Raw genomic sequence first — 26,918 nt, forward strand, 5'->3', positions numbered from 1 at the left:
CTTGAGAGGCCCCTATATTTGATCCCCAGATTGCAAAAAAGGAGGCCCTGAGTGAAAGGGCTTCATTGGATTCATAGCCATATTCCCTGCATAGGATGGTGGCTGGCACATAACAGATGCTTAATAAGTATTTACTAAGTGTTCAATATTGGGGTTTTCTTCTACAGGACACCTTAGAAACTCTTAAAATAACAATGAAAAACCATCCTGCCAAACACTATGTAAAAATCTGTTCTTATGTGGTAATGCTAGATTTGGCTATGAAATCTTTCCCAGCTTGGCCTACAATTTCAACAACTTATGTGGAAAGGAAAGAGAGAAAGCGGAAAAGAAACAGCAACTGATAGAAAGGGTATGGAGAACCAAGAGAATATTCTTCTTAATTTCTGTTAAGAGGCTGATTTCTCGGAATCTTGATATTTTTTTTTCCTTTTTTGTATTAGTGCCAGGCTAATTTCTTTTCTCCCTGAACCTTCACGCTTTGTTCGTGGGAATAGCACTTTTGTACTTAGAAAGGAGATAATATCCATAGACTAAAAATATTGTGTCATGTGGCCATTTGCCAGGAACTCGGTAAGGCTTTCTGTAAAACCTGGCATTCTCTCCCCCTTTTTAAAGGCTTGTTTAATCAAAGTTGCTCCCTTGATATTCATTCTTGGAAAACAGAAATTAAATAGAATGAAAAGCCAACGCAGCCCCTCTCTGCCCCGGTACTGGCTAAGAAAAGTCCTGAGTAATCAGATCAATTCAGTTAACAAATGCTTGTCAGACTGGCTCTCTGGTCTCCCCGCTGGGACTATTCCTTTCCCACCTCCCAGGTTCCTTTATTTGCCATCCCTCTGCAGCTATGGATTGCTCTCGGACACAAAAGCTTCTGTTTAGAAGACAGAGAGCCCGTCCTTCCTTCCCTATTCTCTCTTCACCATGCCTTTGGTATGGGGAGAGAGGAAGGTGAGAGGGAGTGGGCGCAGTTTCCTGAAATGTCAGCTCCCCAGGGGGCAGGCCACCTCCAGGCTCCCTGACTACAGTTGGAGTCACAAGCCAGTGATTCAACCTGTGCCTGGCTTACAAGCCATCCGTTGCTTTGGGGGGCAGTAGTGCAAACAAATGAGAATTCAGCCTCCTGTCTTCCAGAGAACAGAGCTATCTATTTACAGGCCACCTTAGGCCAAGATTCCAGTGGGAAGGAAGGACCTTCACTTTTCCCAAGTCCAGGGAGTACCAATGACTGCAAACTGTTGAGTGCATGGCCCCAAACACACCCCAGAGGGTCAACAGCACCTGGCTTAATCTTGCAGCTGGCCTGTGGCAAATTACAAACACGAAGCCACAATCCTGGTACATTTCTCAGTTTAAGCTGAATATTTTTGTAAAATCCTCAATTGCTCTCTTTCTTTTCTCCTATTCTATCCCCATCCCTGCTCAGAGGTGGCAGGTGGGGGAGGAGAGAGGGAAGGAAGCCTTGGAGGAAGAAAAACAACCATTAAAAAACTCCCTGCTGCCAGCCCTTGGCCGGGCTCCTGCCTGCGTTGTGTTGTTCTAAGGGTGAGCTTGGTGGGTTGTAAAGATGTACTTGTTTTTAAGGAATGTTTTTAAGAGGCCCTGTGGCCAGAGGAAAATGCTTTTAATATGTGATCCTTTACTGACAAATCTACAGGCCCTCGCCCCTCACATTCTGTCACTCCTTTGCCTTAGGCTGCTGGGTCCTGTGCTACCTGCAGGCTCCCCTGATGTTAAGGACAGTGAATGCATCTGAGAGGGTCCCCTCAAAGTAGGCGCAACCCGCAGTGGCCATGTTTTTGGAGTGGGAATTGTCTAATACCACTGCTTTTTCCTTTTATGAGCATTTGACAAGAACCTGGTGTAGAATGTCTTTTGCTAAGACTCCTGGTTGTGACTCTAGACTTTGCAGGCAGACGCCTGGGAGCTGAATGAGTGTGGTGTGTGGGTGTGTGTGGTGGGGGTGCTGTCACTCAAGAAAGAAAGGGGTGGGACACCCATGGCAGAACTGCCAGAACAGGTGAAAACGGAGTGAGTAGGAGTGGGGTCAGGAGACCTTGCAGTTACCTGGCCCAGGCAAAAGCCCCAGGTTCCTTCCTTATCCAGATATATGGAGGCTGTTCCACGGACAAAAACAGTCCTATCCAGCCAGGACCTCGACGGGGCTGGGTTCAGCGTGTGAGGATCCCAGGAAGACCAAAAGGCAAAACTGGCTGTCACTTCTCAGAGCCTGGAGCAAGATGGAAGTGGAGAATAACTTCCTCTGTGGCCCTCCCAGTACCCAGCTAATAGCAAGGTTATTGCTCTTTTAATTTAATCCTTTGTCTGCCTTGGTGAAGACAAAGCACACTTCATTTTATGCAAAAGTCCTTCCTTAATGGAAGGGCCAGGAGAAAGCCCCTTAATGGAGGGACTGCTGCACTAGATCACTTTGCCTCCAGCTGCGAAACCGATTAACGTCCTCAGAGTCTCCAAGGAGGTTCTGCGCAGTCATGCAGGCAGTCACGGGGCCATTTCCAAGGAAAGGGGTGGGGGTGTGTGTGTGAGAGTCCAGTGGGAGGGGGCCAGCCTCAAGGAGCCTCCTTCAGGAGGTGGAGAAGGAGTTGGGCTGGGCACCCCAAGAAGAAATGCCAGGAAATACGATTATTCACATGCATCTCATCCTTCTCTATATTTTGCTGCATACCTCTGAGCCCTGTGCTACCTGCATTCTCATGACCCCACAGAGAGGGGGCAACAAATGACAGGTCTAAGCCTGTGTGTCCTGTACAAGCTACTAGCCTCATGAACATGTGACCACTGAGCATTTGAAATGTGGCCACTGTGAATGGAGATGAGCTGTTAAATGCAAAATGCATAGCAGGCTGTAAGACGCTATGGAAAAAGAACGCAAAATATCTCATTAATCATTTTATATTGAGTTAAATAAACTATATTATAATTAATGTCACCCATTTTCTTGTACTTTTAATATACCTACTAGAACACTTAAAAGTCCCTATGCAGCCCTCATTTCTGGTTCACATCCTAGCTCAGGGGAACAGCACTGGTCCCTGGTGAATAGCACACACGCTTTTCAAATTTCTTTTAAAAGAAGGGAGCAGATACCAGTGGTTTTTGGACACACCCCTGTTTCCCACATTATCTATGACATAATTTCACTTCATTAAGCTGGATAAGGGTTGTTAAGATTGATCATTTTAAAGGAGTTGGGGGCTTCAGGATGTATCCAAGAGCTGTTTTTAAAATTTATCCTTCATTCCTTATATGCTGCCACTAGCAAAGGGACCCGTGGAGGCCACCAGGCAAGATGACAGGCTCGAACTAAGCCTTAGATGCTTCAGGCACATGCTTTGGTGTTTTATTAAAGCCTGTTCTTGCTCGCTCAGGTCAGTGGTCCTAAACCGGGTAGTATACATCAGAATCCCCAGGGGAAGTTTGCATTCTAAAGTTCTCCTGCAGGGTCCAGGAATCTGCATTTTAAAAAGCAGCCCAAATAGATTTGCATGCCCCAACACACTCTGAGAAATATTCATAAACCAGCTTTCCAGCCTTTCTGATCAGAGGAGACTCCAGGGGTGTTTGGCAACTATGCAAATTCCCAGAGTCAACCCAGACCCACAGAATCCAAAACCCCAAAACAGGGACTCTGAAAATCTGGGAGACAGTGTCTTAAAGTAGAGGTTCTCAGTCCTTGTGAACAGGATAAACTGGTGTCAGAAAAGCACCATGTGCTTTATGATTATGATAGTAAAAAGACCTCCCCCAACTGCATGCATTGCTCAAGATAAATAACAAGAAAACACAAAACTGATACAGGCAAATCTGACCACTACCCCTTGACTGGAAGTAACTCTTATTTCAGTGCATTTCTACATTAAAAGATAAGCCTGGGGTGGAGGTGGGGGACCTAAAACAATTTTAGTCACATTTTTGACCATGTGCAAAATGGTGCAGGTGCAGAAGAGGTTGCAACATCATTGTGAATATCGCTTCACAACCGTATAAATGTTGTTCACCCTTTGGCACTCTAAGGAGGGATCACTTTGCTGCCTGATTTCTCTGCCTATGGGACAGCTATCTTGCTATACACAATAAATCAATGCAATAAATAATTTTTTTTCCTAACCCATTTTTTGTTAGCCATATTTGATTGAGTTAGAGGGCCCACTGACCTGGTGACTCTGCTATGCATTATATCACCTGGGGCTTTATGTTCCCAAGGGCTCGGCCACACCCCAGGTCAATCACATCAGACTTTCAGGGGGGAGGGGGGAGACCCAGACATCTGTGTGTGTTTGAAGTTTCCTGGCAGCAACAATTTATGGCCAAGGTTGAGAATCACAGGTTTGGTCGATAGCAAATTAACCCATCTCCTTTCAACTTTTACCGAGAGCAAACTATGTCATTTAGTACCCCCAAGTGCCCAGAATAAAATGTCTGAGTACAAAGGCCATAATGTGTTACTTCCTGAACTGTTATTACCTTTCTCCAGTCTCAGAAGTTTCCTTCCAGATCATCGCTGTTCCTGCAGGCTGCTGTCAACTTTGTGTGCAGCTGTTAGTTCCAGCTCAGGTGCTAAACACTAGAGGCCTCTCTCCAGACAACCCCTACCTCACCGAAGGAGCCACCGTGACACCACCAGCTCCAGGCCCCAAAGCTGCTCTCAGAAACCTTTTGCCAGCCACACGTTTTAAAACCACCATATCACGGCAGTTGCCTCCCACCTGTGCGCTTCCCCTCATCTGGAAAGGTAACAACCTACCTGTGGGGTGCTCCCACAGGGGCCAGGACTTTATGCTGCCTGCATAATTTGGAGATATATTAAAATGGAGATTTAAAAATAAATATTTATCTTCACAACTGAGATTGCGTCTGTCTGCCCCCTCCCTGCCGTTAGACCTTATAAAAACTTCATTGAATTAAAATCATTTGGTATATGCATGTGTCAGGTCTCAGAACACGATACCCCCAAATACAGCATCTTGGCAATTGAACACCCTGTATAAGCAGGAAGGTCACTGGGACCTTCTCTCTGCTTGCCTCTGAAGCAAGGTCATAAAGGAATTCTCTGGCCTACCTGAAGTAGGTTACAAGACCCTTATTCCAGAGGGATCCTGCATTATCCTCAGAGGCCAAGAAGAATCTGAACAAACAGCGCTACTAAGGTCTCCCTAATTTATTATCATTAGATCATACCCCCTCACCCTGACCCTTTCTTACTTCCTTCTTTCTTCTTCCTACATGGAATTCAGAGGTAAAGATTGGAGATGCAACAGTCATTTTGTAATCAGGAGGTGAGAAAATTAGGACCAAGCCAACAAACTGCTCTGGGTGGAAGAGCAGTAGCATCAGGCTCCTGATGGCAGCAGTTGTACCAGCCCTGGGCGGCCTGCCATTATGGTTAAGTTTTCTCTTATTTGTTGACAAACATATTCCTACTTGACATAACTAGCATGTCACTGTCATAGTATGTCATTAAAGCACCTAATATCACTTTTAGCACAGAGTAGAAATCCCATTCAGTGTTTGCACATTCATTCACTTATCCATGTAAATGTTGACAAGAATGAGTCTTGAATAAGGGAGTGAATTAATGGATGAGCCTTTTTTGTTGTTGTTTGGACAGAAGCATCATCTAATAAAAACAGATTATCCCCTAACTTTAAGTTATGTCTTATAATCTTTTAACAGCTTTGTTTCAGATCCTGTGGACTATATTATATGGGTCCTGGAGTTTGTTCCCAACAGACTTTTTTTTTTTTTGGTACTAGAAATTGAACTCAGGGGTGCTTAACCCCAGAGCCCCTTCCCATGCCCCCCTTCTTTAAAAAAAATTTTTATTTAAAAACAGGGTCTCGCTAAGTTGCTTAGGGCCTTCCTAAGTGGCCGAGGCTGGCTTTGAACTTGTGATCCTCCTGCCTCAGCCTCCTTGGCCTCTGGGATTACAGACGTGTGCCTCCACACCTGGCTGGCGTGTATTCCCAAGGCTCACTTTCATCCTATGAGCAAAACTGGTGCAGCTGCTCCAAATCATGCGGAGAACAGTGCAAGCAGCTTCCGGGTGTCACCAATTCCCTGAGAGCCATATTTCAAGGATGCTCTTCTCTGCAAGGCCAGGTTGGCAGGAGTGTGGCCTGTGCAGAGGTTGGTCAGGTGGAATTAGCTCCGTTTATTTATTTTTTTTTTTTCTCTCTCCGACTTGGGCTGCCGGGCTGCGGTGTACACACAGGGCACGTTAGTGGGCAGAGTTAAGAACTGAGGCACGGAACTGAAAAAAGAGAGGAGAGACTTCAGCCGTCTCAGACTGAACTGTGAGGCAGCTCTCCAGGCCCAGTCTCCTGTCCCACACCCAAGAATTCCTGGTACTCTAAGAAAAAAGTGTTCTTTTTAATTTGGTTCCAAGCAGCTTGGCTTTATCTCTTGAAAACGGTTATGTTAATACCTGGCTTTGGGGGATACATTTTATGCTTACTTTTAAAACAGTATAGGTAGATTTTTAACAGCTTAGATTTTAAAAATATATAGAGCAGTTTTGACATGTCAGGCACTGCTAAGTGGCTTTGAATGCATTGTCTAATACACACCATCCTCCGTCTGTGGTAGGTGCTATTATTTTCCTTGTGTTACACACAAAGAAACTGAAGCTCAGAGAGATTAAGAACTTGTCCGAGATCACACAAAGCCCTGAATCCAGGCTGGGGTAATTGTCTCCAGAGCCCCCTATCCATTCCAACCATCCCCATATTCTGTGATTTGGAGTGGACAGCATATTCCCCCAACTGCCACTGCCCTGACCCTCCCTGCCCTGCCAAGGCTCAGGATGTCAGGCTCCTGGCCAAAACCCATGGGCACAAGAGCCTCTTAGTTTGACAAAGGGACTTACACTGAGGGGAATGTTTCGTCTGGTGTCTTCTGGATCGAAGGCCTCGACCTGATAAATAAATCCAGGTGTTTCTCTTTCTGCTATGAAGAGGTCTAAACCTGTGCGAGTGTGCAAAGTAGAAGAAGAAACATTTTATTAGATAAAGCAAGTGGTGGAACCAGGTGTGTTGGCATCATGGGACAGAGGGCAGCAATATCCCAGGCCACGAGGAAGACCACTGGCCAGCGAGCATGTGTCGAGCCATCTATGGGAACTGACAAAATGCTATGGTGTCGAACCATCACCGATCTCCTCCACGGAGAGTGACGAGGTGCTGCTTGCTGAGCAGGGTTGGGAAGAACCACAGGTAGGAGCCTCCAGCGTGGGACTGCTCCAGGTCCCCACCCACTGCAATGTGCATATGCTGGGAGCCATTAGCCAAGTAGGTATGACAATTTCCTTGCCAGCGTACCCCATGTTGCAGTGACATTGAATGTAGGTGACCTTGCTCAAGGACCAAGGCGGATTAGGGTGTTCCTGGTTTAAGATAATCGTGTTTAGGGCGTTCCCAGTTTAGGTTCCAGGTTTAAGGTTTAAGATTATTCCTGCTGGGAATAGGGCGTATCCTGCTGCCTGAGTTCCCCTTGAGTTCTCACGGGATTCAGACAGTATTTTTTGGGAGACAGAAGCCCAGTGGATGTGGATTTGGGCAGAGAACGTGGATTTCCCCAGAACGTGATTGTAGACGGCTGGTGTGAGTTCGGGAATAAAGAGTTGCTGTTTGAATCTACAAGCTGTGTGGTGGCTCGTGATTGTGTGCCCAGCCAGACTGCGGCATTTGTGCCCAGCCAGACTGTGGCATGCATAGAGTTCCTCAGCTGTGCTAAGTGACCCCTTGACGTGCACTCGGCATCTCAGCAGAAGTGAGCTTCTCAACGAGGGGTCTCCGGTGGGACTGAGAAGAGGTGGAGGGTGCAGAGGCTCAGGGAAAAGGCCAAGTACCTTATCTAGTTTCTCTCAGAGATCATCTTGGCTAATGGATGCAGGGCCACATTGCCTGGCCTGCCTGAGGGGCCCCACAACCCCGCTCTAAGAAGTGACTAATATTATTAAAAGCAACACCTCAAACAACATTTGAGGTGCACTGTGCTGAGGACCTAACATAAATTTTATCTCCATAACAGCCCTATGAAGAAGATATTGTAACTATTCTTTCCATGTTATTGACACTTTACAAATGAGGCTCAGACAAGCTATGACGTCACCTCAGCTAATCCCAGAGGAGAGGGATAGGAGCAGAACTTTCCTTCACTTTCGTCACTGTTCATACTTTTGTTAAAAATAAAATAAAATAAATGGTGCTTTGAATGTCCCAAAGGCTGATCTAGACACTGGAAAGACAATAGTTCACAGACAGACCAAACCCTGTTTTCAAGGCGCTTGCATTCCAGTGGGAAGATATGGATAATAAAATCTGTGCGGAAAAATAGGTGTATGTTAGGGAGCGATGGTACGGAGCAAAGTCAGGGAAGGGAGTGCTCAGAGGTGCCTTGCAATTTCAAATAGAGCAGCTATGGCAGGGTCCAGCTGGGGAGGGGGAGGAAGAGGAGGGAAGAGGCTGATGGGCAGTGTTGGGGTAGCAGGGGGCTTGCCAGTTTGGACGGGGCCTTGAGACTCCGGCTGACTGTTTGAATGAGGTGAGAAGTTCTCACAGTGTTTTCAGATTTGCTTTAACTGATATTTTAACAGGATCCCTCTGGCTGTTGTCTGGAGAATCCACTGGAGTGAGCCCAGGGAGAGGGATGGGGCAGAAGCCAGGAGGCCAGCTGGGGGACCCTGGCAATCATCCAGGTGAGACACAACTGTGACTTGGACCATGTTGTTGGTGGGGTGCAGATGCTGGTTGGATCTGGATGTATTTGGAAGCTGGGAAGATTTCCTGGTGGATTGGATGTTGGCTGTGAAAGCCAGGGAGGGGTGACTGAAGATATTGGCCCAAGCAACCAGAAGGACGGAGTGGCTATTAACTAAGCTGGAAAAGACACCAGGGAAGCAGACTAGGGTGAGGCGGGGAGGAGTGGGAGTCAAGAACTTGGTTTGGGGGTACACTAAGTTGGGGAAGTCCATTAGACATCTGGGTGATGACAGATAAGACAGGCAGACATTTCAGTGAGAAGTTCTGCCAAGAACCTTAACTCAAATTAGAGACTTGAGGGTGTCAGAGTTCAGGTGGTGATCAAAGCCACGAGCTTGGAGAGAACAGGTAGGAGGTTCCCCTGTTCCAACATAAGTGGGGACCCTTATGTTGTCCCCACTCTGTGGCAGACCCTGAACACTCAGTGCCATCTAGGAGAAGAGTCCATGGGAAGAAGGGGCAAGTCAGTCACCGACTGCAACACAGTGACAAGCCTGTGATGGGCCTGGCCCAGGGTCCTCTAGAATGACCCTCTTGAGGTCCCTGAGCCTCAGTTTCCTCCATAGGACAGGGAAGGGGCCAAGAGAAACCGTGGCTGTGGAGGGCTTGGTAAACGGCTGGATACTGTGACTGGGCATGCTGAGCCAGAGGATATTTCATCTATTCCCTGCTTGTTAAGCAGCTGCCTTTTCCAAGGAAACAGCTGTTTGTTTGTTTGTTTGTTTTTTCTGTTTTTCTCTGTACTCCAGAGTCCTCCCTGATGCCACCGTCTGGGCTGCATTGCACACTCTGGTATATCTTACCTTCTGCCAACCTTCCTAGAAACCGAGGAGGCTCATTCACATCTGTTACCTGAACAGTCAGGATCTGCAGGTCTGTGACACCCAAGTCATCCTTAACATAAATCTGCAAGTCATATATGTTTGGTCCTGTTTCAAAATCTAGCTGTTCCTCCCCAGTGGTGACAACCTAAAACAAAATGAAAAATTTTTAGTGAAAGAAGGTCTGATTTTTCACATGCACATTTGCAAAGGGTCCTTACTAGCAAGGAAGCAACCAGCATCCTGAAGACCATTTTTCACTTGCTGCCAGAGGAAACGGTTGTTTTGTCTTAGTGCTCTCAATGTAAGTCCCATGACACTCCACACTGAAGGCTCCTGTGCGTGCGGCTGCTTTTCACAGGAAAGAAAAATATCCAGGAGACATCCTGGTGCAATTCACCAGAGACGGAAAGCCTGAGAATTAAACACCTACCATACTTTGGGGGAGTAGGCTTCTAGAAAAGTCCTGTAGGTACCCTGAATACAGTCGGATTGTCTCTCATCTTTAAGAAAGGATGCTGCCCTTCCCTGGGGTTGTCACCCAGCTGCGGCTCAACTTGTCACTCCACTCTAATTGTCCTAAGGCCACAAGCAAGAATGAGCAAGAGGAGAAGGATACATCTGCACATAGAAGGAATATTTCCTTAATCAACAGACTGTTCCCTCTTCTTGCGACTTCCCCCACATCCTTCCATTGTCAGGAAGTGTTGTCCTCTGCACTATTAGTATTTTGGAGGCGGGATAGCAACATCAAGAGGCAGGACCAGAGACTCATCACCAGAATTAAGAGCTGTTGCCAGCAGGATCGCTTGGGGTCCGTGGGGGGGGGGGGTCCTGATAACTGGGGCTGGTCTGAGACCTCTTACATCTATAGGCACATTCTGCCATCAGCTTAGCCCCTGGAACTCCTACAAAGCTCACAGCCCTTTGAGACATTGCTATGGTTTGAATAGCCCATAAAAACTTAACTTGAAGTGTGATTGCCACTATAACGATATTGAGAGGTGGGTCCTGTAAGAGATTAGAGCACGAGGGTCCACCTCTTAGATGGATTGATGCCCTCGTTGCCATGGCTTTCTGGGCTTCCTGTCCCACCCTCCTGCTCTCTTGAGTGCTCTCTCACTATGCAGGTACTTTTGCCACGTCATGTCCCAGAAAGAAGGCCCTCACTAGATGCCAGCATCTCTTTTTTTTTTTTTTTTTGTGGTGGTGCTAGGGATTGAACCTAGGGCCTTGTGCATGCAAGGCAAGCACTCTACCAACTGAGCTATATCCGCAGCCCAGATGCCAGCATCTTGACATTGCCTTCACAGCCACCAGAACTATGAGAAATAAATTTCTTCTCTTTTAAATCATCCAGTCTGTGCTATTCTGTTATAGTAGCAGAAATCAGATGAAGACAGATAACAAGGACTAAATTTCTTATATATCCACAACGGGTCCTAACAGAACTTTTGGCTACCAATGTGACTGGGGCCAGGTGGTAAGCTATTCAGCATCCTGCAGTGGGAGAGCACCTGGCTGCAATTCCATTCCCACCACCAAACTTCCATGTGACCTTGGGAGAGTTGCTTTCCCTTCCCCTGATTTTGCTTCCAAGTGATGATAATTAGGGAACTATCCCTCGCCCTAGTTAAACAGCTGAAGTATAATACGTAGTATTATAACAAAGAGCCAGGCCAGGGTCCTATGGAAGATTGGGAGACGATTCGTCATGAGCTGTGTGTGGTCAGAGAAGGCTGCACGGAGGAGGTGGTGGGTATTGTGTTTGCGAGATCTGGCCTGGTTAAGAGTGGAGAAGACAACCTCAGATGTGAATGCATCCCTCAGTGGAGGAAGAATACACAAAGAGTTGAGAGAGAAGAGAGGTTGTGTCCATATTGTGCAGGGTCAATCTGGTAGCCACTTAAATGGAGGTGACGTGGTCTCTCTGTTTTACATATAGAAGGTCAGGCAGCATGACACAGGGGTCACAATCACAGATTCTAGAGCCAGACTGTCTGATTTTAGAGCTCAGCCTTCCCATTATTTCCATGCCTCAGTTTCCCTATTTATAAAATGGGGGTTAAAATAACATTATATAGGGTGAAGACGAATGAGCTAATCCATGAGAAGTCCGTAGAACCTTGCCTGGCTCAGAACTAATATCTTGCTAATGCTGACTTTTATCAACATGAGGCCATCAAAAATGTACATTCAGGCTGGGGCTGTAGCTCAGTGGTAGAGCGCCTGCCTTGCACATGTGAGGCACTGGGTCGGATCCTCAGCAACACATAAAAAATAAATAAATAAAAATATTGTGTCCAACTACAACTAAAAAAAAAAAGTTTTTTTTAAAATGTATGTTCCCCAGAGCAGGACCCTCTGTTAAGATGGTCAACCCGCTTTCCTGATTGATACCCTAGCTTCCTGCATCCCGAGCTGGGATGGATCTCTTCCCTAAATATTACCTATTGCCACCTTCTCTTTGAGAACCAACTCTAACAATCTAGAGCAAGCAAATTAACCACTCAAAAAAGGGCTCAAAAACATTATATCTTGGAACCAAAATAATTGTTTTGCTATCCAGACAAAGGAAAAAATTATTTTTGTTCTTGTTAACATCTTGTCAAGCTATTTTGTGGAACATTTTATTTATGCTAACAATTGTGAAAGGTAAACCCCCCACCCCACTCCATTTTACATTCAAAGACACTAAGACAGGGGAAGGGACTCTCCTAAGTTCACATCTGACAGTGGCGACCCCTTGATTTGGTTGCAAGCAAGCCACTACAGAGTATGTTAAATCTGAAGTCATCCTGGACAAAGCTGAGCAAATGTTCATGGCCAAGGGGATTTAGCTCAGTAGTACAATGCTTGCCTAGCATGCATCACAAAATAAATGAGCAAAATTTTAAAATTCAGGACTAGCCAGGAGCAGTGGCACACACCTGTAATCCCAGAGGCTCAGGAGGCTGAGGCAGGAGGATCACGAGTTCAAAGCCAACCTCAGTAACAGCGAGGAGTTAAGCAACTCAGTGAGACCCTGTCTCTAAATAAAATTCAAAATAGGGCTGGGGATGTGGCTCAGTGGTCCTGTGCCCCTGAGTTCAATCCCTGGTAACACCCCTCACAAATAAAAAAAATAGATGGGGAAAGAGATGAACAGATGAAAGTGTGGCAGGTGCAGGACCCTGGAGAGCTCCTGTCTTCCCAGCTACTGGCTTCTCAGAGCTATCCTTTAGGGTGCTGTTGCAGGAGAAAATCCCTCCACCCAGGATCAGCCGCTTGCAGCTGACTAAGGCTGACACCTCTCTTGCTGGCGATAGTGAGCCAGCACAGCATGGGGGCCATGAACAAGGATTCCTGGAGTCAGCCATACCTCAGTTTTCCCACCTTTAACTTGCAAATAAAACAGTAAAGGACTCCATAGCATTATTGTAAACAGTAAATGAATGAAACCATAAAACATTCTGGAAATTCCTGGCGTATGGTAAATGTTCTGTCAATGTGGGTTGCTGATGGCGTCATCATTAATCGCCTCACATCCCCCCCACCTGAGAAGTCCTGGCAGCTGTGTCTCAAAGCAGGGAAACCTGGCCTCTGGCACAACTCAGAGCTTACCCTCAGAAGACATGACTGAGTCTCAAGGCCATCAGTGACCAGACTTCTGGCCATCAGCCTCCAGAGTGTGGAGAGAACCCAAGCAGGAGCCAGGTTCCTTCACGGAGACGGCATTACCGTGCCTGGAAGGGGGCAGGAGTGACTCGTGGGCTCACTGACGATGCTGAGTGGTTTCCAGGAAGAAGCCCATCCTCATACTAAAGCAAGGGTCTGGGCAGCTGCAGGGCATGGTGCCCAGAGAGCACAGGGATAATGCAACAAATGCTTGAGCCTAAGTTCGCTGAAGGGCTAAGACATTGCCATTTCAAGAGTTTGGGGATAGGAGGGAATTCTTCCTTGATTGGCTGCCCTGCTTAAATCACACGAAATGTGGAAAGAGCATACCTACTCCATGAGGAAGGATTTGGAAGCTCACCAAAATGGCCATCAATATGCACAGCAAAAGAGGAGACCGAGCCTGGGGTTGGGAAAGAAGACCTGAACACCTGAGCTAAGTTGTTGTTGTTGTTGTTGTTCTTCTTCTTCTTCTTCTTGGGTTTTTTTTTTTTTTTTTTTTTTGGTACTGGGGATTGAACCCAGGGGCACTTAACCACTGAGCCACATCCCCAGCCCTTTTGAATATTTTATTTAGAGACAGGGTCTCACTGAGTTACTTAGGACCTCACTAATTTGCTGAGGCTGCCTTTGAACTCACAATCCTCCTGCCTCAGCCCCCTGAGCTGCTGGGATTATAGGTGTAAACTACTGTGCCCAGCTCTGAGCTAAGTTCTTATCCCATCTTTTATGGCCGTGTCTTGAAAAAAAAAATCATTTAAACTCACTGTCTCTGCATTATATCTAAAATAAGAATTAAAACTTTGAAATACTGTTATTAATTGTAAAAATCAGGAGATCAAGAATGTGAATATTCTTGGGAAGCTTTATGCAAATGTGAAGGAAGAGAAGTATCATTAAAGACAGCAGACCACAGGGCTGAGAATGAGAACTTTCAAGGGGCAACAACCCAAATGTCTGTCAGTTGAAGAATGGATAAACAACATGTGGCATATACTTATAAAATGGAATATTATTCAGCCATAAAAAGAGGGAAGTACTGATACATGCTATAATATGGGTGGCCCTCGAAACTTTATGCTAAGCAAAAGAAGCCAGTCACAAAAGACCACATGCATTCTGTTCATATGAAATGTCCAGAACAAGCAAATCTGTAAAGACAAAAAGTAGATTAGTGGTTGCCAGCGACGGGGAACAGGAGAATACAGAGTGACTGCTAATGAGGATATAGTTTTATGTTGGGATAATGACAATTTTCTAAAATTAGAGTGTGGTGATGGTTGGACAACTCTGTAAGTATACAAAAGACCACTGAATTGTACAATTTAAATAAGTGGATAATATGCTGTGTGGATTGTATCTCAACAAAGCTGTTTTAAGAAATAATGAGAGCTCTGAAGCCTGACGGCCTGGTTTCCCATCTCAGCTCAGCTGCCCACTAGCTGTGCCACCCAGGGAAAATTGCTTAAACTCTCCAGGCTTCATTTCCTCATCTGCAAAAGAGACTAATACTACAGACACAGTCACTATATTGTTTTGGGGATCACAAGGGCAAGCACCTATAAACACACTCTCAATAGTGTTTGCATGTGTGATGTGCTCTGTAAGTGTAAACGGTTGGCAAGACTGACGGGAACAGAAGGCAGCAGCTGTTGAAGACAAGCCAGCTATCAAGGGAGTAGGTAGGCAGGCAGTTAAGTCACAGGACTGGCATCTGGGCCTGACAATGCAGGGAGGATGCTGAAGTGAAGACTGACCATACCAGAGAGCCCTGTCCTGGGGTGACCAGAGTACCAGAAGCCTGGGCACTGACCTCAAGTTATAGGTTCTGCAGACCTGCTCTAGAGCAGATCTGCAAACTTCTGGAAAGCTCTACTAGTGACTGATGATGAGCTGCCTTAAGAACACCCCGTAGGTGCCTCACAGAAGCAGCCCAGCCTAGACCAGGCAGGCCAGAGCCCACTGGGTCCCACAAAGACCCCAAGGACCAATGGCAAGGCTGAGGATAGAATTGCAGGAGGTTCCTAGGCCAGTTGAGGAAGGGGATCAGGGTGTGGAGTATCAAAGCCTGGGCAAATCCAGACACCTAGACGCTAAAGGCATCCTGAGAAGACCCTGGAGTGTAAAGCATGCAACCAGCAAGTTGGTCCTCCCTGTGGGGAAGTGACAACTTTGAGAAAGACTCAAATGACAAACTGAAAAACAGCAACAGGGCTCGGGTTGTAGCTCAGTGGCAGAGCACTTGTCTAGTATGAGCAAGGCCCTGGGTTCAATCTGCAGCACTGAAGGAAAAAAAAAAAAGAGCAAGAAAGCAGTAACAGTGGCACAGCTCTTGAACTATTGTCTCAGTTACCCAAGAGGAAACAGTTGCACATTAGAGGTGGACATTGAGACTTATATTTTATTAAAGGGCCTATGCCTTGCATATTAAATAAACCTACTTTTAGATTTCCTTCTAAAAAACTCACAGAATCACGGAAAAGCAAAATCAGTTGACCCAAATTCATCAGAGCCTGGTTTTTAAAGAGCTTAATACCCAAACTATCAAACCCAAAGGATTTAGTGTAGTACACCTAACACCTGATGTCATGTGGCTTGTTGGCAGTAAGAAACAATCCTTCGAAGGTTATGGTGGTGCACACCTGTAATCCCAGTGACTCAGGAGGCTGAGGCAGGAGGATCATGAGTTCAAGCAAGCTAGCTGCAGCAACCTAGCGAGGGCCTGAGCAACTCAGCAAGGCCCTGTCTCTAAATAAAATAGAAAAGGGCTGGGGATATGGCTCAGTGGTTAAGAGCCCTTTGGTTCAATCCCCAGTGACACACACTCACACAAACACACACACACACACACACACACACACACACACACACCAGAAAGAAACAAGCCTTCCTTTCCTAACAAATTTCCCAGTGCTCATGGGGACTGCATTCAATGGAGAAAGAAGGTCCAAAGGCTACAGAGGCATCAGGAACAGGGGATGCTGGCTAGGATGCCCCAAATAGGACAACTGGATCTTATAGAGGGGAGTTTAAACAAGGGAATGAGGGAAAAGGATCACTGATCTGAACTGCCAGCCCTCCCCATCTCAGGACCACCCCTTTGCAGATGACTCCCTGTGGGTGGAGCTGGTGAAAGGCAGCTTACCTCAAAGTCAGTGCCCGACAGCCAGTTCACCCTGAAGGCTTCAGTGAGGGGATTGGAGTTGATTATCAGGGGAAATCCTGGGATCACAGGTGACAATGATACTGACAAATTCACAGAAAACTTGTGCACCAAAGTCTCAGGTGGGGAATTCTCTGCCACGTTGCTTGTGGCAGGTAAGTGGATTAGATGTAAGGTCCCTCCTCCTGTGTATTTAAAAAAGACACAAAACGACATGAGCACAGAGCTTTTTGCTGGGAACAGGGGGCTTATCAACTTGGTTTGTGGCTTTAGTTCACGGCAGTGATGAGACCTGGTCACTCCCCAAGAACAAATGCTGCTGCCAAGTGCTAGAAAAGGAAATGTGAGACCTTCTGGGAACCGAGGAACAACCCCAGCAATCTGCTCTGTCCTTCAGTCAGTGAAGCTGCTGCCTTTTCTCTTGTCTCCCTACTTTTCTTCTTCTTCTTCCTCACACCCGTTTTTATGAAGAGCTAAGGAAAAGAAAAATGTGATATCTAAGGAGAGAGGACCTTCCCCAGCCCCTGCCGCCTTGAAGGCCCTAGTGTGGTAAGGACACCCTCTTTCTCTCTCTCTTGCAGTTTGTAATTTTGTTTTCCGTCTCCGCAGCAGTGTTCAATTCATGAGGTCATCTGAGAATCGAGTGTGTATGACTAGACAATTCCAACCTCATGGGTGACCTCTCCACATCCACCAGCCATCTCAACGGCAATTTTTTGTCATTGTTAGTGCCATGTTGTTGGACATCATGTAGGGAGTCCATCAGCACTTCTTGGGTGATTGATTAACTCCCTTTCACAGAGGAGAAAATGAGAATCAAGCAAGGGAACGTGGATTGCCTCAGGCTGTGTGACACACAAGTCCCTTTTTAATTTAAGAGAAAGGGTATTTCTTCCAAGAAAGGCTTGGAACCATTCTAAGACCCTCGTGATACTACTCTGTGAGACTTGACCAGCACAGAGAGAGCCAGGGGAGACCCCATTCTCTCAGGCTTTCCTAGTTTCTGTGACTGTCCTGGACTGAGTAGTTCCCCCCAAAGATTCGGAAATGGAGTTTTCACCCATGTCATTAGTAAAGTTAAAAGGAAGGCATATTGGATTAGTGTGGGCTCTAACCCCAAGACTGGTGTCCTTGTGTGGAAGCAGGACACGGAGACACAGGAAGGCCATGAAATAACAGAGGCAGAGATTGGAAAGATACAGATACAGGAATAAAAAGCAATCAGCAGATGCAAGGTGGAGGTGGGCACAGAACAGATTTTGACTCAAGAAAGAGTTAACCCTGCCAATACCTTGATTTTGGATTTCTGGTCTCCTGAACTATGTGAGAAAAAAGTGTTTTAAGCCACCCAATTTGAGGTGATTGGTCACAGCAGCCCTAGGAAATAAATCCAATGACCATTTCCCCAATGTTCTAAATAAGTGTATAATGAAAAATCCTTTACTTCATTTACTTCTCAAAAAACACCCCTCTCGGGCAGGCGCTGTGGCGCACGCCTGTAATCCCAGCAGCTCAGGAGGCTGAGGCAGGAGGATCATGAATGAGTTCAAAGCCAGCCTTAACAACAGTGAGGCACTAAGCAACTCAGTGAGACCCTGTCTCTAAAGAAAATACAAAATAGGGCTGGGGATGTGGCTCGGTGGTTGAGTGCCCCTGAGTTTAATCCCTAGTACCCCCACCACCCAGAAAAACCCACCCCTCTCAGATAGGTATTAATATTATCATTTTACAGATGGGGAAGCTTAGTGGAAAGTCACATAGCAAATAACAAATAACAAAGCCAAGACTTACGCTGAGGTCCTACTTCCCAGTCAGCTTCCCCTTCTTGACCACCATCTGCCACTGGGATCCAAACTCCCAGAATGGTAGGAGACAAAGGGGTAAGGAGGGACAGTAGAAGGATCTGTCCTACTGAAAGGTGTGAAGATTCTAGAGACAGTCAAGTCCTGGGGAAAGGTTTGGCTTTATCAGGGGATGCTTTTATTTCAGCAAGGGAGGGATGCAGAGGAATACATGGAAGTGCGAGAAAAATTGAAATAGAAGCACATCATGAATACAAACTTTCAACTTAGAGATTAAAATGCATACTTTTTATTTTTGCTCACAGAATTATCACGCTTTATACGCAGGGACTGTGTAAGGACTCACACATGCAAACAGCCGAGGTTTTGGGTGATGTGGTTATGAGTAGCTTTTTACATCTATTTACCTTGACTCTGATATAATAGCAGTTTTGCAATAAAAACCAGGAGCTAAAGAGTATGGCTGGAATATTTAGAGATGAAATGCTTCTATGAAGAGTTTTTCAAAATGAGCAGAGTAATGAATCCCTTTGGTTGGACAAAGTTTTTAGGCCTAACGTGCTCACATTCTTTTTACCACAAGCAAAACTCACCAGGGCACCCCCCAAGCTGTTCATGACAGTTTCCTCACTGCTTAGCAAGACAAGGGCAACCACAGCAGAATCAGAGATTGGCACTTAATTTTCTAGGGCCCCATCTTCTTGCCCGTACTCCTTTCCACCCCTCCTTGCGCCCCAGTGACTTGTGCCCCTCCATTGAGGAGCAAAGACATAACTTGCTACTTTAAAATTTTTTATTTTTTATTTTTATGAATAGCCTGCCCCACCCAAATGAACAGATTGAAGCAATTAACCACCTGTATTTACCAAACCTCACCTCACCAGGCACAGTGCCAGGGGCTTTCCTACCTATGGCGTCCACTCCCAACATACCTGAAGTCATCACACACTCAGTAAGTGACTGTGGTGGGCTTGGCTTCCTGCCTCTGGATCTTGTAGATAACTGACAGTCCATACCTACCACAGAGTCTGTTGCTCTGTATCTGCAACACAGCCATGTACCTGGGACACACAGTAGTTGTTCTGTCACTTGGGAACACTGCAGCAACATGGCTCCAGGGCTTGATAAGAAATTGGACCTTCCACCTGGATGCTAAATCTGGATGATGTGATCTACAAGAGGCTGGTTTTTTTGTTTGTTTGTTTGTTTGTTAGAATAACATAAAGAATTGGGCTGGGAAATGAGCTTGCTGGGGATTCATGGATGAGCAGCTTTCTAAGCTCCAGTTGGATTTTTCTACAGCCTCACCCTGAATAGGCAGATTCTCATGGCCACCAAACTTGATGCATTCCCTTTGAGGAGCTGAGGGAAACCGAGAAGCTGTCATCCCCATATATTGTCTGCTGACAGTTCTGGTTTGCTCTGCTGGGAGAGCATCCCTTGGTTTTGTTGCATTGATCATGACTTTGGCATTACTATGTCTGGGAGACTAATGTCATGAAAGAACACCAGCATTCCAACACAAGACATCTGACTCAAGGACAGCTCTATACTGCCTCCTTGTATGTATGTATGTGTGTGTGAGATATATATATATATATCTTTTCATAGTCTTCCTGGAATGGTCATTTTTGTAGTGAGGGAGATATTTTGGAAGGAGAAGTGGATAGATCCCTTGACCTCAAGCAATTTGTATTGAAAACTGTTTGCTCCACATGTGGCTAGAGCCAAACTGTCCTTGGATATGCCCATTCTGCGGACATTCTTGCTGGTAATGTTCTACTTGGCTGGTGACCTCTCTTCCCAGGGTACAGTTGTGTGTTCCAGGATTGTGCACCTGAATCCAAAAGCTTTAAGGCAGACATTCTGTGGATACTGATAAGAAAGGTAGACCCACTGCAATCTAAATACCCAGTTTTTCCAGCTTCTTTGCTTTTAAAAAAAAAGTACTAGTAATAGCAATAGCAATAATTTAAAAAGTGACTCGTGCTATAAATAGAGCAATTAGTAAGATACAATGTTCAAAATGGTCAATCCATTCATTACACAGAAAAGTTTGAGCTGTGTACCCAAAGCACCCCACTGAGCAGTGGCAGAGGGCAGGTTAAAGGCCAAGGGCCAGGTCTTTGGAAGACACTGCACTTTTCCAGAAGGCTTTATTTTATGGTCTGAATACTGAAGAGCAGGAATGAGGGTTTAATGGAATTTGACTTACACATGAATCTTAATTAATGCTCAAATTAGAATTGCTTGAAGGTTACACTTTGAAAAAGGAAAGGCCTGCAGGAGATCTAGTATCGGTCCCTGAGCCCACTGCAGCTTCTCTCTTGTGCTTGAGATCTGGGTGCTTGACGTGCTCACTTGTTTCCCCTGAATCACTGACTTTCCAGAAACAGCTCCTGGAGCCTCCTCCCAGGAGTCTGTGTTGAGGCAAGGCCTCCTCAGCCTCAGTTACAGGGGAGGATGTGACTGCCCTGGGCCCCCAACCCCATAAATGGTGACATAGATTCAGGATGTGGGGTGAGGCCACCTTCTCCTTCTAGGGATGTGGCTGCTCTAACTTGTAGCTCTTTTCAGTACACAGAGAGAATAGTGCCACTCTCTGAGGTGCCACTCTCTAGTAGCTAATCGAAATAGTAGTAAAAGAAATCAGAGTTGTGAAAGGAGCAAGGGATTTGAAATTAGCTCTTGCTTCTGGCTTTGGCTTTGCTGCTACTTGATTGTGTGACAGTGGGCTGGGCCCTGCCTGAGCTTCCCTATCAACTGTCTTTCAGGGATGCAGTGCCACACCAACAGGGGCTTTTAAACAGGTTCTACTGCCGGTGAACTTGCCCAGGACCCAGTGATAATTTTGCGAATCTACAGTTTTATTATAAGAAAAATATACAACATAGCAAGAACATTAAAGTGAGGATACTTAATCACCTCTGAACGATGCCTCATAGCAAGAGATCCAGAAGGGCTGGAAGTAAGCTCCTGTTGTCCCTTTTTCTCTAAGGAACATGCAGGATACATTTTGTCAGGTCAGGAATCACAGATGTAAGCACAAATGCCATCTTAGTCTGTTTGTGCTGCAAGTAACAGAAGAGCATAGACTGGGTAATTTATAAGCAATGGAAGTTTATTTGGCTCACAGTTCTGGAGTCTGGAAAATCCGAATTGAGGGGCCTTCCTGCTTTTTCATAATGTAGCAGAAGGCACTGTTCTGTGAGAGAAGTCCAGCCCACTCCCTTAGCATCAAACCCACTCCCATCATAATGGCATTTAGCTTCCACAATAATGACCTGATCATCTCTTAAAGATTCCATCTCTCATTGCTATTCTCAGTGGGAACTGCTTCTAAGACCTGAACTTTGGGAGACACATTCAAAACATAGCAAGTACCTTGGAAACACAGTACCCAAAATGGAGCCTCTGCTGGAATTTTTTCTCTTTTGCTGTAGGCACATTCTTGCTATATAACCAGCCTCGTGAGGTTCTAGGTGAGACCAGGTGCAAATCATCAATCTCACTGTTATCAATTAAACAATGCTTACAAGCTGGTACAAACCATGCAGAAACTCCTAGGACCCATGGTTACAAAACCACATTACTAAGCAGCATTGCTTCACGCCTTGATCAGGGTCAGCATGGTGCAGGAACTTTAGCAAAACAACTCAGGCTCATACCAGGCCTGCTAGAACTCATGGTTACAGCCCAGATACCATAAATGAAAATCCTATATTCAGTAAACTATGAAAGATGACAGAATGTTTGTTTGGGTATGTGCAACGTTTTTCTATTGCTCTCAATTCCGCCATGTGTACTTTCTGAATGGGATGCTTGCCTTTCCTTTTGGAAGAGCTGATCCATGCAGAAAAGATTGATAGACCAGAGCCCTTAATTGGACACAGAGGAAAAGAAGAGAACTCTCGCAATGATTCTGGACATGGCACTATATTATAATTGGCAAGAGAAAAATTTGCTTGCCTTGGAACATCACTCAGGTTCTGATCTGAGAAGGGTTGGTTTCTTTCAAACCTTTACCAGCTCCACAAAGGTGAAAAGCAGGTGGGTTCCAGGGACTTGAGCCCTCACTCCAGTGTTTGAGAAAGACTTTCTGGAAATAGACTGCATCTTCCTGCCTTTTTCAATGAAGAGAGCATTAAGAAACAGTTATACCTAGTTTCTCTAGGGGCATAAGACATTGAATCTTGGACTTTTTCTGACTTCTTGACATTGCCTAGCAAAGTACCAAGCCCAGAAGATGGGCTCAGGGACTTCCTGGAGAGACTAGGCATAGCTTTGCAGCTATGGACAAAAGTCAGGCAGATGGCTTGGTACCTTTGCATGTTCATGGAGATCTCCATCACCGAGGAACCCTTCTCTCCGTAAAAACCCTGGAATGTTCTATTTCCATGAGAGCAATACAAAAGCTAGTCCCCTGGAGACTTTCTCGAAATGTAGACAGGTTCTAAGTGCAGTGGGTTCAAATACACCAAGGCTTCTTTAATAGGACCTTCATCTTCTGAGAATTACAGGTGGTTCTTCAGTGCTGAGGCAGCTCGAGAAGGCTATTTTGTCTCAACCCTTTCCCATGAATACAGTTGAGAGTTTCATCTACTTTTTTTTTTTTTTGCAGTGTGGGGAGGGGTGCTTTCTTTGTAAGTTGTTATTAGAATGGGACATGATCCCTTCCCAAAGAGAAACTTTCATTTCCTTCATCCTAATAGGAGATGAAAAGGACAGAAGCTAATTTAAATGCCAAACTGAAGGGGCTGGGTTTGTGGCTCAGCCGTAGAGTGCTTGCCTCACACATGTGGGGACCCACTATGCACAGAAGATGTGGACATTTTGAGAAAGCCTCCATTTTTTTTAAATGCCAACATGAAGCAGGCAGAAAAATAAATCTAAAATTCTGCATTTGGTGAGGGGGTAATCAGTAAGTGGGGAAAAAATAATAAATCAACCCACACTAGATTCAGAAGGCATGGTGGTTGATGAAATGACAAACATTTATTGGGTCTCCTCTGTGTGGCGCTCAGGACCTACAAGGTAATAGGAAACATTAAACCTGATATGGCAGGGATGGCAGTGTGGTTGAAGAGCCGGGACAGGCGCATATCAAATGGATTACAGAATGACAGCTCCTGCTAACTTTGCTGAGTGCCACTGAGTGTGTGGGGCACTGTGCCAAGCGGTTGGCACACAGCAGTCATGCAGGCAAGAGGAGCTCCGGGGTGCAGTGGGAAGAGGGCTCTTCCCAAGATAGAGCAGCTCCACAGGGCGGTGGGGCTTGAACTGGTCCTCGAAAGAAGCATAGGGCCCGAGGAAAGAGAAGAGAAGCCTGAGAGGATGTTAGTTTATTTGAGAGTGTACAGTGATGCCTACTTCCTGCATGCTGAAGGCAGGTGCTGATATGTATGCCCTTGCCCCCAGAATCCCCTGTCACCCTAGTGTTCAAGCACTAGAAATATACATGATCAGAACACGCCATATCACCAGGTGGGGTGGTGCACGTCTATAATCCCAGTGGCCCAGGAGGCTGAGGCAGGAAGAGTTCAAAGCCAACCTCAGCAAAAGGAAGGCACTAAGCAACTCAGTGAGACCCTGTCTCTAAAGAATATACAAAATAGGGCTGGGGATGTGGCTCAGTGGTTGAGTGCCCCTGAGTTCAATCCCCAGTAGCCCCCCCCCCCAAAAAAAAAATGTGCAACATCAGGAGCATCATGATCAGGTACTTGGACTCACAAAAGTTGAGAGATGGAGAGTTTGCATTCTGATAGCCCTTCCAAAACTAGGATTTGAACTGTGGAAGTAAAAGCATGATAAAATCCATGGTCTTTGGGGACCCACTATGAGCAGAAGATGTGGACATTTTGAGAAAGCCTCCAGAGAATTATCTTTTTAAATTATATATATAAAATATTTATTGCATACCTTTGTGATCTGCTCCTCTCACACATCTGATAATAAAGATCCAAATGGTAGTGTTCAAGTAGGAGGCACTGGGTTCTTCCTAACCTCACTCTCCCCGCCACAGTGACAATAAATGTCACCCCTTAACTCAAATGATTATGGCCTAAAAGCCCATACTTCTGCAGAAACTGCAATGTTTACTTCAAGCAAGAGGCTGGGCTGCTCAAGGACTGCTTCTCTACACAGTTCCACCTGCTCCCTGCAGGGTCTGAAAGCCCAAGTTGAAGGAAGCCTCCACTTTAGGAAACCCAGGCATTTATTCGGTTAGCAGATCAAAGAGGAAAATCAAATGGTCATTTCCATAGATCATTAAAAAAGCATTTGACTTAAAAATCCATTTTTATTTAGAAAAACTCCCAATAAAACAAGAACAAAGGCTAACCCCTTAGTATGTCAAACATTTCTCTCGCTCTGAAAGCTAGCATCATGTTTAGTGTGGAACAGGACAGAAATGCACACTCTTATTATTTAACAATGGTCTGCAGGCATAGGCCTGGCAATTAGATAAGAGGGAGAAATAGAGGGTATAAAAATAGGAGAGGAAGAGTAGAAATGTTCATTCTTTTCAAACCTGGAAAATGCATGTGAATCAACTAAGAAGAGCATAAATGGTGAGATAATGCACTAATAGATTTCCTATATCATACAATAATAAGTTAAAAGACAAGGGAAGAAAAGATTCCATCTTCACATGTAAAAATAGAAAAAGGAAAGCACTAGAAATAGCCATGATCAGAATGTGCAATATCTATATGAAGGAAACCTTAAAATACTCCTGAGGAAAACAAAGGAAGACTTGAACAAGTATCTAGAACACTGCTCCTCAGTCAGGAAGACTCAGCTGCACAAATAATAATCACTAACATTTACTAAGCATTTACTATGTTCCAGACACTCCCCTAAGTATTTGACTACATAACTCATCCAAGATGTAAATGATCCCTAAATTAATCTACAAATTAACATGATTGAATTCCATACATTATGCATAAACGACCTACTCAAAAATAAAAGAATTTAAAAATCTCAAGTTCAATAATCCAAACTGACAACATCAAAAAAGATCATCCAGTTCTTAAAGCTCTTGATTAAGAAAGAGTGGGGTAGGGGCTGGGGATGTGGCTCAAGTGGTAGCACGCTCGCCTGGTATGCGTGCGGCCCGGGTTCGATCCTCAGCACCACATATAAACAAGTGTGTCCGCCGAAAACTAAAAACTAAATGTTAAAAACAAATTAAAAAAAAAAAAGAAAGAGGGGGGTATAAGAAGGATTAGGCTGAATTTTTGGTTCTTTCTATCAGAAGGTGTTTTCTTTGCTCCATACAAAGACAGTGGCCTCTAAGGATCTCAGTTTCCCCAGACTTGCCAGCCTCAGGTTGTCCCCCAAGGCTCCAGAGAGGAGCCATAAACTCCATAAAGCCTGACTTGACATGTGCACAGAGCGCTGCTATGAAAGTTCCAGCACAAGCCAGTCAGAGCACGGGGGAGAGTGAAGTCTGTAGAACAGACTAGATGGTGGTTCTCGGAGCACCTCTCTCTTGCACCCCCTGCGCCAGCCCCCAGGCCTCCTGAAGCTGCTGCGTCTGATTCATCATTGCAGATAAGCCCACCATGGAAGACATTATCACACCATGGTATCCTGCGAACCAAGTAGGCCCTGCAAGGTTCCAAAGCAAAATGGAGCTCCCACCTGAGGTGGCACCCAGGAGGACCAGGAGGATGACGGCTTCCCGCATGCTTGATGACGGCTCCCGCCTGTGTGCGCCTCCAGCACAGATCCAGGACTAACTCCAGACTCACACCCAAGGTCTATCTCAGACTGGGCTCATCTTCCCCGCCTGCCTTTGTTGCCATGCAGGGAATCAAACAGAGGCTTTGGTGGTAACTTAGGGAGACTCTAAACAGCACAGGACTGTTTGTTCTTTGATCACCTGCTGCTCTGATGGCATGGTACCCACGGGGCCCAGCAACCAGGCCTCAGCAGCCTCCAGCCAGTCCATCCTAAAAGTCCTCATGCACCCTGTGGCTCTGCAGGGAGCCAGCGGGCTCCTGGTTGTCTCAGTTGTCCTGTAACCAGGCTTGTCATTCCCACAATCAGGTGTCGTCAGAGGTGGGATTTTTCTGCTGTCCTGAATTGAGAGGAGCCGAGAGCTGGCTTCTCTCCAAGGCAGACGCGTGTTGGTAGAGCTGCCCTTGACTCCAGCCATCACCCGGCCCCTCCAGACCCTAAAGAAGAATGCGGATGAAGATTGCTAGGGTCGTGAGGCTTCAGCCCCCTAGGGAATGGTGGGGCCTGTCCCTTTACCATGTTTTTATGCACCAAGCAGCCCTGCTCCAGGGCACAAGGAGTGACAAATGAGTTGGGTTCCAGCCTCCACTCAGGAGAGGGGCAATGCAGGGCAGAGGAAGGATGGTGGAGGGCCGCCTGTCCACTATACTGGGAACAGTAAGAATAGTTGCAGACCGTGGAAAGAACCATCTCTCTGTTTCTTTCATGGTATGGCTGCCCCCTGGGAGGGGGGATTCAGCAGCTCAAGGCTGGCATCAGGAGTGGAGTAGGGGGTGTTGAGACAGAACCTCTCTGTCCCCGACAGGTGCTCTCAAGAACCTCACACACGCCCCACTGGCAACCAGCACAAAACACCTGCCAGTTAGCCCTTGTGAGCAAGAGGAGCCGCCACAATAACAGAGAGACAAGAACCAGGGGCAGCTGAGTAGACTGTCCCTTTCCTCCTCCC

At 45.9% G+C, this 26,918-nt stretch overlaps 1 protein-coding gene across 1 annotated transcript in view; it reads right to left on the reverse strand.

The window, feature by feature from the left end:
- Positions 1-25,916, reverse strand: part of Cdhr3 (cadherin related family member 3) — a 64,285-nt gene extending 38,369 nt beyond the window's left edge. The window contains 4 exon segments of the mRNA XM_027926295.3: positions 6,887-6,984; positions 9,584-9,749; positions 16,404-16,606; positions 25,871-25,916. Coding sequence (XP_027782096.3) covers positions 6,887-6,984; positions 9,584-9,749; positions 16,404-16,606; positions 25,871-25,916 — 513 coding nt within the window.
- Between the last annotated feature and the right edge of the window lie 1,002 nt (positions 25,917-26,918).

This window comes from Marmota flaviventris, chromosome 1 (assembly GCF_047511675.1).
Source record: "Marmota flaviventris isolate mMarFla1 chromosome 1, mMarFla1.hap1, whole genome shotgun sequence".
Lineage (NCBI taxonomy): Eukaryota > Metazoa > Chordata > Mammalia > Rodentia > Sciuridae > Marmota > Marmota flaviventris.